Source organism: Dendronephthya gigantea, unplaced genomic scaffold (genome assembly GCF_004324835.1).
Source record: "Dendronephthya gigantea isolate DGI-Jeju-01 unplaced genomic scaffold, DenGig_1.0 000303F, whole genome shotgun sequence".
Classification (NCBI taxonomy): domain Eukaryota; kingdom Metazoa; phylum Cnidaria; class Anthozoa; order Malacalcyonacea; family Nephtheidae; genus Dendronephthya; species Dendronephthya gigantea.
Genome location: NW_021163313.1, coordinates 16,101 through 30,754, shown reverse-complemented (window position 1 = coordinate 30,754; position 14,654 = coordinate 16,101). Strand labels below are relative to the sequence as shown.

Sequence of the window (14,654 nt, the reverse complement as noted above, 5' to 3'; positions counted from 1 at the left end):
GCTGTCTTAGATCACAATGCAAATGTGGATAGGAGTCAGGCAGAAGTCATGAAGAGCGAGAACAAAGGTGAGAAGAGGTACAAGGATGCTTGTGGCAAACAGAGGAAGAATTGGGTGGCCAAGAAGATCAAGACCCCAAAGTCCTACAGCCATGTTATGGGTATGATGAATGATGTCATTTTGTACAAGGAAGGCAAAAAAATGAGTATAAGCCAACTACCCAAGCTAAATGCATAGCACCAACTCCCAAACCACCAAAACAAGATGTTATTGAACAACACAAAACCAGATTGAACCAAAAACAGTGAAATACTTGTTGTTTTGGTAAACTGGGAGTCTTTGTGTATTGTGATAGTGAAGTCAAATACCTCAAATATTAACACTGTAACAATAAAGCTATTCATCAGGAAAATGAAATCCAACAAACACAAAGTCATCTTCATCACCTGGTGGTGGATAGTGTGCTCGAGTACAGCTAACAGCACAAGATGGAAGAACAACTCGTATTTTTTTCTCTATTACTCCCCAACACCATCGTACTAGCTGACGGTATGCGACCTGCCGAAAGCCTTTGTGTTCGGGACCTTCATCTGCTCTACTTCCATACTCCTGTTTGTATTGTAACCAAGCAGCCTGTAAAACGCATCGATTTAAACAGACTACTTGAAAACCTGGATTATCTGTTATGCAGTGATATGGCATGGTTGGCTTTTCGTGTAGGAAAACCTCATCATTTTTCTAAGCGACATGCTCAATTTCATGGCAACAAACGCATTCTTCCTCCCTATCCATTATCTGGCAATGTTCGCATAGACACCTAACAATAACAAATGATTATGCTGGCTGTGATACACTTAAAGGACAAGAAGACTTAATTTGCCAAATACAAACCATATAAGGTACGGTGTTTTACCAGTCAAAGTTACCCAAACGTTCCTCATTGTCAATCGACATACGCTCGTCTTCTATGTCAGCCGATGATTCACCACTATTGCCGTTGGAATCTCGTCTTGGTTCGAACTGATAGCCCAGGACATCGCCCGCTTGTAAAATATTCAAATGAAATTCGTTTAAACTCTCACCTGAGGAACTAGAACTGCCTGAATCCGATGAATTTTCCATTGAAGAACTTAAAACGTTGGCATTCGTGACAAACTCTGTACAAAACACTTGAAAAGCGAAGCAACAACAAGCGTCGAAGCACGCAATGACGTCAAAAATGAGGGCGCTGGCCGAACTCACGTCTGCACTGGAAATAACAAAATGGCGTTAAAATATGCAAAAATCGCGAACTTTGACGAGCGATTTCTGCTTTACTATAAAGAATTAGACCGAAATACTTCAGGAAAAATCTGTTCAAGGTATTATCTTTCAGATAAACCAAACTTGTTTTGTAGGTGGAGTTCCCCTTTAAAAAATAGATACAAGTTTCCAGCCTAGCCCAATTTGCAATTTTCGATTAACACAACGAATATGAATAGGTGATTAGAAATTCAGTAAATTATTAGGTTATTTTTTTTTAATGAATTGTTCCGCAAAAATCATGAAAGTCAACTGGTAATTTGGCGGATAGGATTATTATTAAAACAAGACGCCTGTTCTGGCGTTAACTCCGGCATACCGCGCACGTGCCACTCTTCAATATAAAGCTTCCGAACATAAACGCTACAAGTTCATACTCATTTAGAAGCCTTGCGAACCTCAACGTTGTTCGATATTCAGACAGCACGTGGTGCTTTAAAAGCACAGACATTTACAGTTCAAAAATGTAAATAAACCGCGTATGTTTACATACGAACACGACTTTCACTTTGTCTTACACTTTGGAATTCGCTCATACACGACCACGCGCCCATGTATACGACCACGTCTTGTTAAACGGCAAATTGGCAGCGATACTAGAAATACATGCATGCATGCAGCAACCTCTCGCCATTTCAAACGAAGCAAAATATTTCCTGAGCTAGCCAGACCTAACCTTCAATATTATGAAATGTCCTAAATGTAAAGCCGATAGCTGATGTTTCAAATTTTTCGGAAACAAATGCAGTCGTAAAGGTGAAGTGAAATCACCCGTTTTCCTGCTGCTTTCCGTTGCATTAAGTTATAGACTTTCACAGTTTAAGTGAGAGTTAATACTCCATTATAACTAAACCTTCAAAACATCAAAGCAGCACAAATAATATAAATAACCAAGCAGTGAACGTCGAATGTTGTTTTTCGATTATTAAATTCACGCAGTGATTCTATAAACCTTTAAAGTGATATTTGTTATATTAAAACTCCAAAATAAACTTTTAAGAACTCTTTTTGGAGTTAAAACGATGATGTACGTAAAGCCCTAAATAGTCGGTCACGTCTTCGCAAAACGACACACTGTACCAAGCTCATAAAATGTATTCGTACAGCAAACACGAAAGAAACCTTGAAATAAACAAAATAGACTCCTACTATTTCAAGGATTATAAACCAGTTGTTCTTTTTCACCGCTAATTCTTATAATAATATAATAATATTGTGTTTTCGAAACATTTTTTTAAAAAAATAGTTTGCAAAATGACAGTTAAATTGCTGACGTTTTTCACTGAAACACGAACGTTTCGTCTTAGCCAATCAGCAAGTTGCTAATTACCAGTCGTCACTCGTTCAAATTTTGCGCGTGCGCACAAGTACCATGACCATTGAACGTCCATGACATTTGGGCGACTTTGGATTCCGCTATGTTCTCCCGGGTTCCGGGTGTAACTCCTAATCTCCGGGCGGAATTAGTACCCTCGCACGGTGCTCCGCACCGGCTCGGGGATTAATAAAATAAAACCAGAATCCACATGTATTAAATGTATTCTTACACCGATTACACCTAAACTTAATCGAACAACATCAAAAGAGGTTTATTCGTGCCTCGTGGAGGAGTTGCCGTAGGCCGTGCCTCGGAAGACGCAGGCTGAGCACCCATACAGATCGACGTGTGTTTTGGAGCTCCGAATCAAACTAATTGAGAATCATATTCCTGCAAGTTATGGCATACAATATTGTGATAACTGCCAAGATAGTAAATCCGCTAGTCGCTGCAAATAGAGGGAAGTTCAAGTGCCAAAGTGATCCTGATTTGCGGAAATAAATCAGGATCTCCTTGCCACTTGAACTTCCCACTATTTGCAGCTACTAGCGGATTTACTATTTTGGCATTTTTTCTCAATATTGACTTATTGTCGAATAACTTGTCGAAAATGTATTACATGTAAAAAGAAAATGGTCGTTCACTCGCGGCGGTTGTAAGCAGATAAAAGCGGACAATATCACTATTCGATTTTATGGAAATGGAAGCGACAATCCATCGAACACAAAAGAAACCAACCAAGTGGGCCAAGCATCTAATTCCTGGCGCACAGCTCCCTCAAAATCCGCAAATGTATGCAGTTCTCATTGTCAGCCCCCACGTCTACAAAACAAGTACTCTGCTTTGCAAGTAAAGGAAGTGGAAATACCGGAGAAAAACGCAGACACATGCAGTTGGGAATGAGCGTCTAGAAGGCAGACAACCTGCTGACGATCAAGAAAATCGGCAGCTGTTTCCCACAAAGAGTGGCCATAAGAAGAAAACAAAAAGGAAGACGGTCATTATCGCTGACTCTCATCAAATACGTAAAACGCTGGGAAATATCAAGTGCGACTAACCGTGTTACGGTCAAGTCATTTTCTTGAACATTGTCGGGAATCATCATAGCCATAGGACCAGATGACTTGTGTGCCTCAAAATGAATTATATCAATCACGATGTGTGTTCAAAATGAATTAAACTTTATACCAAATTTGAATATTAACCCAGCTGATCTCAGCGAAAAATTTTAACCAATCAGCGCGCAGCAAGGAGTCCTAAAATAGAAATCCATACCATGCGGCCGCGCGCGCTTACAAAATAAATATGGCGGATAAAACTCAGAGCTAACAATCTACATTGTAAAAGAATCTTATGTTTTAAGTTACTTATTACTCACGTTTCACTCTTCGTGTTGGTTTCCGGACGTTGGTAGACACCTTTTAAGCAGTCTTTTTTTCAGGAGATCACGAAATCTTTCCTCGATGCCACCGAAGGTTTCAACAATGAGTTGTGTGCTGGAATCTACAGCATGATCTTGGAGCTGCAAAATAGCAAGCTGTGCAGCACGTACGAGCGTTGGATCGCGTAAAAGTGGGAGACGATCATGAGGATTCTCGCTTTCGGTTGGATCAAAACCAGGGTAATGTTCACAAATGCCCGTGCGAAAGGGAGATTGGAGTGATGGTATTTTTTCCAGATTTCGCTGCAGATTTTCAGGTGAGACGTGATGGATAAAACCAATACTTAAACGGGAAGATCTACTGCCAATGCTGTTGTTGTTAGAAGAGGAAACTTGCCAGACACGAGAACTTTCTGATCTTTTTTCAATGCAAAGAGAACTAAACACATCTGCTGTGAGAACCCCATCAGCTATTTTAATTCCGATGACTTTGCTAAAAGGAACATCAATTCTGTATCTTGTTTTGCTATCACCGCCTGTCGATGGATTGTGTTGAACAGCTTGAACAGCTAATAAAAGCTTTTACTCTTGCAGAACGGGTTACTTCGCTAATATTACTTGGCAAAAGTACATCTTTAACAAGCTCAATGGCACTCGGTTTTTTCTTATTTACTAAATTCTCCGGCTTGTGTTGTTGGTTGGCTCGATAATGGCGCAATAAATTATTGTAGGAACCGTAGTCGTTCTTGCATTTAGAGTATTCACAGCGAAAATTGCTTGAGGAGGAAGTCATTTTGAAATATTTATCGATACAAGAAACAGACAGAGGTTTGTAAAGCCCACCAAAACTCAGTATGTTCGATTTGTCACTTGCCCACGTTGCACGTAAAGTACAGCTTGTTTTTACCCTTAAAATCGGATTGAAAACAACACAAACCAAGAAAATAATTATAAAACAGAAATATTTATTGAAATACCTTAATAATACAGAAATCGGCATCTTAGAAAGTCTAATTTTTAAGCAATATTTAGTTATCACTAGCCTGTTCAAGTCCGAATACAAGTCCGACAACAATAAATATGCATTAAATCAACATGATTTCAGTTCGTATCCGGTTTATTTGTCTTTCAGATGCACCAAAAATCCATTCATGTCTTGTATCTCATTTCTTTTGTCAATTCGTACCAAAAATCGCGAAAGATCAACCAAAATATGAACAAAATATCGCTCTTCGCTTCATCGGCAGCCAGAAAAATTTAACAAATAAACGCGCGCACGGATTTCTGGTATATGGATTTTAAAATGGAATTGCACTTCATATAATTAGTCCGACTCACGTTGAGGAATTATGAATATCTAAACCCTTTCTCCATTTTGATTTGCTTGCCTTGAATGAAACTAGACTGGATTCGTCAATTTCGGACGGTCTAGTCAAAATTGAAGGCTACAATATCGTCAGGAAAGACAGATCACAGAGAGGAGGAGGTATCATTCATAGGTCTAAAATCCGAGATTATCTGGTTTCTGATGGTATATATCGAAGCAATTTGTTTGGAAGTTTCTAAGCCAAATTCCCGGAAATTTACTGACCGCCGAACTCAACCCCTAAGTTTTTCATAACATTTGAAAAAATGATTATAATATAAGTATGATATAACAAGCAATTTGATTGGCTACCGCGCGTGCATTGTGAGGCTATAATGCACGCTTCTGGCTTTTGAAGTTTTTGTTGCTAAGCAACATCTTAAATAACATGTAAGGAGAATTTCATTATTGATCAAATAAATAAATTTTGTGGTTGCCCTATAATTTCTTCTTATATCATAAAAGAATTAAAAAAGCTCGTCGCGTGCCTTTATGGTGTAATAATGCACTCGGGGAAATGTTGGAAGAATACTCGAGAAGCTTGTAAAACACTCGGCTACGCCTCGCGTTTTACAAGCTTCTCTCGTATTCTCCCAACATTCCCCCATCGTGCATTATTACACCATAAAGGCACGCGACTCGTTTTTTAATTCTTAATTAAAATTATTGATGATGAAAATAAAGAACTTCACATGTCAGGAGACCAAAATTGTAATATGTTTATTGCAGCATAAGCTGAATCACAAGTTGAAAGGAGTAATATTACAAACATATTACATTTCAACATGAGCTCCACTTCTAAATTTATTATATCAATAAATTCTTAAACACATCCGAAATTACTAAAACAATAATTTCGCGACGCGTGGCCGAGCATTATGAAACGGAAAGAAACTGGGTCAAAACCAACTCAAATCTTTCACAATGGCGGAGAATTTTGAAAGGGCTGCCAATGCTCGCAAGAAGAAACTCCCTTCCATGGATTGTCTTATTAGGCAAGGTAATGATATTTTAGAAAAGCGAAAAAAGAGAAGAAAGCCTATTCATTATGAGTATAGCACGGATCCAAAAACTGGCCAACGGAGTTGCAAAAATACTTACAATCCAAAGTATTATAATCGCGATGATACCGCCTCTAGTTCAAGATCAAAAAACTTAGAGGAACACAGCGATAATATTTTCCAAGGTATGCTTCTGTTTGTAACATTTTACACAGAACCTACGCCAGATAGGTCCCATCATTCGGATGATTTATTATTTTGTCACTTTTTACGTAGAACAAGAACCACCAGAAGTAAGTTTATTGGATCGTGAATCAGATATGGATGTAACGACAAACGCTGTAGAGGGTATGGATCTAATATAAATATGTACAATTACAACAGCTAAAAATGCTGTGAAGTTTTTAATCCGCTTTGTTGACATTTTGAACCGCTATTGTAAAATATGATGTGCTAAAAGTCAATATTTATTATCTAAACAACGTTCGTATAGCTTTGTGTCCTCTGTGACTACTGACTAGACATTATACACATGCTGCCACATTGCTAGATTGGCTGTGTGCAGGGAAGATTGTGACTCATCATTCACACATATTGCAAACTTTCCAATATGGATACTGTTTATGCATTTATATATTGGAATTTAAAGACCCTGCTACTTTACAAAACTTGGTTTATCGAATGTATATTAAACTTAATGGTGTAATATGGTGTACAATGATTTTGTGGCATTCTACCTAGCAGCTCATTTTTAAAGCAGTATCATCGATTTTGTTTAGATGTGACAATGAATGATATCCTTGAAGAAGCAAAAGGATTATTATGTAACTGGAAATGTGGTGGTCAGCAAAAGAAACGAACCTGGCATGAAAGACAAAATTCCCTTTATGAAAGCTGGGAGGAAGTCAGAAGTAGTTTAATCGAAGTTTTGCTGCAAACTAAATTTTCCATTGGCATTTTTGATGAATTGTTATGCGAAAGCTGTAAAGATGCCATGGCAGTTATTGGATGTCAAGACTGCATTTCACATAGATATGTCTGTGGGGATTGTGATGAGGAGAACCATAAGAACCATCCATTTCATGATCGAGATGCAATTTTGAATGGTTTTCATGAACCTATTCCTCCAACAGCCTCAATTAACAGCAAACTGGAATGTTGGTAAATATTATAGCATGGCTAAAAAGATGTAACTTATACCTTGTGTCAAAAGGTGCATTGTGACCGTGATACTCTCAAGATGCTCTTTAAATATGAAATTTAGCATGATCTATTTAGCATTTATGTCAAACCTAAAGTTCATTTTACATGAGTAAATATTCATTGGCAAATTTTCTCATAAAAAATTTTATTAGGTCTTTTTCAAATAAAGAAACACAGAAACATATTTGTCACATGAAATTTGTAAAAAAAATTGACCAGTCAGTATTATCTTTGTATTATCTCAGCATCTTTGTGAAACTCTAGGTGTGAGATAATGTTTTCCCTTGGTAGGAAAGTTCTGCCATTTTTAGAGGGTTCTTCAAACAGTTTCTGAAAATATATGAATTGTCTATGTATTTTTTAGAACGGTCCCTTCCATTTGGTGATGTTATTTGTCCCACATGCCTATTTCCTTGCAATATTTTATATGATGAGAAGGGTATGGGTTGCATTGCTGTAACATTGAAAGGTATGCTATTTTAGTTGTCTTTTTTATTCACAAAAACATTGTCTTTCTGAAATAGATTCTATAGTTTTATACTGTAGCTATAAATGATACATTATGTTAGGCCGTAGGATGAGCATCCAAAAGATGCTTAGAAAACGGATTCCGTTGCACCCCTCGTGGAACTACATAATTTTCACATGAATCAATAGATAAAAATTTACTTTATCAGAATCCGTTGTTCCCCAAGCGAAACAGGTGCACAATTGGGAGAACAATCCCTCCAAAGTTTTATATATTCGCGCTTCGAAATATTCGAACCGCCATTGTTTTAGTAGCAAATACGCATGCGCTTGTCAGCCAAACTCGCACTGCGCACGCGCATAAGCACGCACATGCTTCGAAGTGGAAACACTCTTAGTTATGCAAAACAATCATGGCTGAAAATATTTATAAAACTCGAATATCCTCATATTTTATTCATTTTGTTGGCGTTACGGAGCAACTTTGCAAAGTTACACGCCAAGGGCTTAAGAAATGTCTTGAGTGTAGGTCTAAATGGGCCAAACTTAAATGTCAACAAGCTGAAATAGCTAAGAAATCGTACGAGAACATCGATGACGGATCTGTCAATTCATACATGGAGAACAGGAGAAGAACCCTGACAGCATTAACTTAGAATGGTACCATCGTATGAAATGCTGGAAGAGATTTTCTGATGAAGAGAATATCCGTAGACAACAGCGAAAAGAAGAAAAAGGAGAAGGAACTAGCTCTAAAACTGTAACTTCTACCGAAGAACTACATGTGGAAGTGGAACCAATAGAACCAAGACGAAAAATTACACGCCAATCAGTCGCAGGCGTTAATAAGACCTTGCCTAAAAGAAACGAGTCCAGAGATATGTATTGTTTGTGGAAGAGACGCCTCTTGGTTCTCACTAGACAAGGTATGGTCATTTTGATAGATATAATTATACTAGTGCAATAGTGCAATGTGTACTAGTAGCACAGCATTCTCGAGTTTGGTTTTAAAATATCTTGAATTGTGGTCAATTAAGTTTATTTAGGGTAAAGTAGTTTTTAATGCTACAAACATCCAACTGTGTTATTAGCAGATATTTAGTTTAATAGTTTTGTTCACACCAGGTAACTAAGAAGAGAAAAAGAACCCCACTCATGTTGGCAGAAATAATTGATGCTGGTCTTCTACGTACAGCTGCCGTGAGTAAGAATGATGAACGGATACTTGTGCAAATCCGGGGAAAGACTGTGTAGCACTGGAAGTCCCCTATCACAAAGTTTGCTACTGCAATTATACAAAATTTCTCACCAGAGAGACAAAGAAGCAATTGGAGACTGAAAGATCTACATCAGTGTACGAGAAGTCTTATGATGTCTTCTGTAAGAAAGTAATCGAGACTGAGGTCATTGTAAATAAGCAAATAAGGTATATGAAAGATTTGCTGGAGAAATTTGTTATCATTGCTAAGGACACCGAGAATGTGGATGCATCTAAATATAGAGCTTTTAAACTCAAGCAACAACTGATGAAAAGTTATCCCCAACTTGTGTTCTAAGTACCGAAAATGAGAAATGTTAGTGAGATTGTATATGTGGAAAATTTGGATTCTTCCGAATTGGTTGAGGAACATATGTCAAACAAGTCAGAAAACAACGATGAAGACTTTGATGAAGAGAGCTATACCGGTACCATTGATGATGATGATCTGAATTCCAACACAGAAACTGAGGAAAATTCTAGAGTCAATGAGTTACAAATTCTATACAATGCTGCATTGATTCTTCGCCAAAAGGTCCAAGATATACCAAAACTGAATCTTCCTTGGCCACTATTGGCATCTGATTTGACAATGGATAATGTACAAAAAGTGGTTCCATGTGAACTTTTTAATGTCTCGGCTTGGACTTGTGGATTCCAACTTTAAGTGAGTACGTGCCAATTGAGGGCAAGAACAATGCCAAACTAACATCAATTGTACAAGACCTTGTGAATTTAGCATCTGGGGGAAGGAATCCTACGCCCAAGAGCATAGCACTTGCCATGGCACTTAGACAACTGACAGGTTCAGCCTCAGTGATTTCTCTATTGAGTGGCTTTGGACATTGCATGTCACACTCATTTGTATTGTGCCATGAAACTGCCCTTGCACAGATGAATATATCCAATGATTCTGCTATTCCTCCAGGCTTTGTTAGTGATGTTCCAACTTCTCTTGCATGGGATAATGATGATTTCTCAGAAGAAACTAGATCTGGCAAAGGGACAACTCACATCACTGGGGGCATTATCATTCAAAGGGAACAAAGTGCAAGTACTGAGTTACAGAAACGGGATAGCATTCCAAGGCTATATTTAAGCGAAATATTTAACTTGTTTCTTGATTGTGTGAGTTGTATGTATATTTATATATTCTCCATCCTGTTTGATACAGGTGGGTTTTTTACCTCACAATTTTTTATTGAATTAAGTTGTTAATAAGTAGAATTATACGTTAAAACGGTATTTTGAAACAATAGCCAATGAATTGAAGTGATTTAGCATATGAGCAAGCAAAATGTACAATGTGTTTTAACAATATTTAATGTGTGTGTATTTATTCGTTAATATTACAAGGTTTGATCTTTATTCCGTGATTTTATTTTGTTATTTTTACACGGGAAATCGGGGAAAACCCACAGGGAAAATCCATTTTTCCTGTCTGCGCGTGCGCAGTGCGAGTTTGGCTGACATGCGCATGCGTGTTTGCTACTAAAACAATGGCGGTTCGAATATTTCGAAGCGCGAATATAGCAAACTTTGGAGGGATTTTTTTCCCAATTGTGCACCTGTTTCACTTGGGGAGCGACGGATTCTGATAAAGTAAGTTTTTATCTATTGATTCATGTGAAAATTATGTAGTTCCACGAGGGGTGCAACGGAATTGCATCTTTTGGATGCTCATCCTACGGCCTATGTAGGCTGAACCTAGCTCCTGCAAGATTCAAACCAGATGATGCTATTCAGATAGGCTTTATAGGCCAAATGTTGATCTCTATCATGGAACTCAAAACTTATATTTTTGTGCTAATTGGTTAAATATTTATTATTATATCTTCAGGTAGATTCGACATTAGTCACACAAAATATGAATGTAAACAATGTGACAATGTTATTTCATCAACAAGTCCCCATGTTTTAATACAGCTGGGGTTTTGGCCTGGAACTATTCGTGACATGACATATGTATTTCACCAAGATCTCTTTCATTTCTGGGATAATTTACAGAAGATTGTTCCTGGAATTTCTCAAAATAGTTTTGTGAAATCACTAGAAATGTTTTCGATACAAAAAGGGCGGGTACGTTTAAACCAACTTCTAAGTATCAACTTCAATGTATCGCTTCATGCAAAAAATGGAATCCTGTTCTTTTATGATTATGTTTGCTAATTGCCTCAGTAGTTAAATAGTTGTACAGATATTAGTTTGATGTATCTTTCTCTATCTTTTATATAGATGGGAACAATTAACAGCAAAACATTTGGTAGCTCTTTTCGTGAATGGAAATATTGCCAATATGAATTGAACAAACTACGGCATATTAACTGGATGGAGTGCCCTGCATGTGAACAGCAGACACTCCGTTCACATGGATGGTAACATGAAACTTTATCGGTACAAATCTGCTGGGATGTAAGTACATTTTGTACACTGAATCACAGACGATGCATTGCAGGAATGCACTAGCTTGGAGGGAAATCGTCAGCTCATATACAACTGAAATGCGTCTTGTATATCACCTAGAAAGAGTTTCAAAGTTATTTCATCATATGTATGTTTTAAAGAGGATAAATTGAAATTATTTAGCAGGAAAAGAGATTGCTACTATGGAGATGCTTTATTGCTTCAAATGAAAAAGTTCAACATCATCTCTGTAAAATTTACAAAAAAGGAAAGGAAAAGGTATTGTTACAATTTGTCTTCTCAAACAATACGAATTTCGTTTACCTCAAAACAATTATAGAACAATAGTCCCATTAAATATCAATGTGTGACATTTGGTGTGGGAAGTTTCTGACCGTAATGCTATGATTTGTAACAAATATTTAGATTATTTTTATACCAAGTGGATCTACTGTACGTATAAAAATAATCTAAAATCGAGCTGTTTCAATTCGGCTATACTTTACCCTAGGTCACAGATGATTCTAAGTGTGGCGATTCTATTTGGCATGCTGCTGGAAATACTTTGAAGAAAAAGAAAATTGTTGATGAAACTGGGCTAGAAATTGCTGGCTGTCGTCACAGTGTTGCCCAGCATGCAGTTAGCATGAAGCACGGAGAAGTGTATGGCTATGCACATTATATGCAAAAGGAATATTACCTTCGTCGTACAACACAATTCTTCTGGTATGATGTCATCTGCAAGTATTGGCCTTGGCTGTGTAAAAATGATGTAACCACATCTCAAAAGATGAAACCTGCTCTTTCCGTAATGCATGCCAAAGCACATGCTTGGTATTGCCAGGTAAATTTCCTTGTGCTTATTATATTTCGTACGTGGCAAGTGTGCAGTCAAGTGCAGTGTCCATTGTGTAATCTTTTTTGCAGGTTATTTGGGGAGGGCGATGGCAAGATGGCGCTTCTGCAACAACAGGAGAGGAAGTAGAACAGATTAACAGTCATTTCTCGCGGTTAGGGTGCACTACCAAGCATATGTTACCTGAAGGTAAGCATGTGCAATAAAATTATCAAACCAGTTAAACGTTTAATTCTGATGTATGCATACATAGGACGAGAGGAATTGCTGACTGAACATGCACTGGAGTGGAATAAAAGAAAAATAACCAAACTGTCAAGTATTCTTGCGAAAAGATATACAAAAGTTATTAATTTTTCTATTTTTTACCTAATAGTAATAGTAACTATACCATAACAAGGGAAACCATAACAAGGGAAATTTCGTTTTAGACCAATCAGTAAGTTTGTTTACATTTTCAGTAACCCAATCAGAATAATCATCATTTTACATGATGTATTAAAAATTTAGGCATTCTGATTGGCTTAGCCTAAAAAGTGTAAGCAAATATGCCGAATAGTTTAAAACGAAATCCCCCCTTGTCACATAACATAGCTACAAATACTTTGCCAAATCCGTTTCGGTAGTTTTCGTCAAAAATAAGACAGAAACAAATTTATTAAAAAAAAAGGTGTGGGTAGAAATTTAAAGCGTGGAGGATTGAAAAATATGTAGATGCAATGCAAATTTCCCATGCACGGAAAGGGGAGTACTGAAATGTATAATCTTCTCTTGGAAAAATAATAATGTGTTCTGTACTTTTATATGCATGGTTCTAGGCTAAAGATAAAACCGCCATCATGCAGAAAGAATTAGAAAGCATGTCAGAGAAACTTGAGTGTGATCCAACAACATTACAGAAATGGAAAGAAGATATATTTGACGCTGCTAAACGTACGTATAGAATTTTGTGTAGTTTTGTTCAGTTTACATGCAGTACATGATACTGTGGCGAATCTATTATTATAAATAATAAAACTAAAAACGTTAGGTATGCTCTTCTCAGAATGCGATGTCTTGGTGTTTTTTTCGTGCAATGACGACGTGTTTCTTTTTTCTCTTTCAAATTTATGTCAGTGGATGAAAAATCGAGAAATAAAAGATATTCCATAACTCCGGAGGAAATGAAATACATATGTCATTTGCTCACATTAGATGTGTTAACGCCAAAAGAGAAGGCCTTGTTTGACGTTGCTGAAAAGATTTATAAGGAAAAATCTAAACAGTTTCAGCCCAAGATCTGTCGCAATTATTCCTTTGGTGAAGGTGTTTTAAAAAATAAATCTTTGGAATATTTGAGATACAATATGGAATTCCATCATAACGCGATCTCTCATCTGGCATTTAACATTGCAAAACTTGCAGGTGGTTCTACATTTAATAGCTACATTTTCAGTGTCTCTTCCTTTATTTCAGTAGTAACATTTAAAGCCAACGTTTCCGTGCGAGTAAAACACCCATAAAAAACGAAACCGCGGAAAATTAGCCTCCACATGCGGGATAAAGGGAAGGTAACATTTTAACCAAATATTATTTTCTTCAAGATTCTTCGAAGCAACGAAATAAGTTAAGGAGAAAGATCAGCAAAGAGAAAGAGAGTATCCATTCTTTGATTTCAATTATAATCGAATTGCAGACGAACCGCTAAGCAACATAGAAGAAATTTTAAATGGAAAGTTTCCATGGAATTCTCGGAACGAGCCAGTTGATGAGTGTGAGTAGCTACTGTTTCTCGTATACAGACTGAGCCAGGCTTGCAAATAGAACTTGTACGTACATAATTATAAATTGCCGGACGCGTAGTACATTATATATGAATATATTGTGCCTTTCATACAATAGTGCCTTTGGTAACGAGACGATCTGTGGTGGATAAGTTGATGGAAATTCAACGGTTTCAGGAGGAAATCGAAGTTACTAAAAAGGAAATGTTCCAATACCTTGAATATTACACCAAGAAATGCCTTCCGGCACTTTATAGCGAACTTGCAAAATTGGAAAACCTGCTGCAAGGTAATTTTCCCGGTCACTTTTAGAATTGTGAAATATAGAGTATGTT

General features: G+C 37.2%; 3 protein-coding genes across 3 annotated transcripts; 2 read left to right on the top strand and 1 right to left on the bottom strand.

Moving 5' to 3' along the window:
* Positions 1-396: 396 nt before the first annotated feature.
* LOC114541678 lies at positions 397-1,122 on the bottom strand. Its single transcript, XM_028561479.1, has 3 exons — positions 914-1,122; positions 772-817; positions 397-633 (listed from the first exon to the last, which is right to left on the bottom strand). The coding sequence occupies exons 1-3, from the start codon at positions 1,120-1,122 to the stop codon at positions 397-399; spliced, it is 492 nt and encodes a 163-aa protein (XP_028417280.1).
* Positions 1,123-6,167: 5,045 nt separating this feature from the next.
* LOC114541677 lies at positions 6,168-11,676 on the top strand. The gene is made up of 7 exons (XM_028561478.1): positions 6,168-6,553; positions 6,645-6,716; positions 7,148-7,529; positions 7,836-7,858; positions 7,936-8,040; positions 11,138-11,376; positions 11,533-11,676. The coding sequence occupies exons 1-7, from the start codon at positions 6,292-6,294 to the stop codon at positions 11,674-11,676; spliced, it is 1,227 nt and encodes a 408-aa protein (XP_028417279.1). The 5' UTR covers positions 6,168-6,291.
* On the top strand, positions 11,662-14,243 carry LOC114541676. Its single transcript, XM_028561477.1, has 7 exons — positions 11,662-11,979; positions 12,212-12,544; positions 12,628-12,745; positions 12,810-12,901; positions 13,375-13,489; positions 13,673-13,960; positions 14,140-14,243. Exons 2-7 carry the CDS (start codon positions 12,347-12,349, stop codon positions 14,241-14,243), a joined length of 915 nt encoding a protein of 304 aa, XP_028417278.1. The 5' UTR covers positions 11,662-11,979; positions 12,212-12,346.
* The last annotated feature ends 411 nt before the right edge of the window (positions 14,244-14,654 follow it).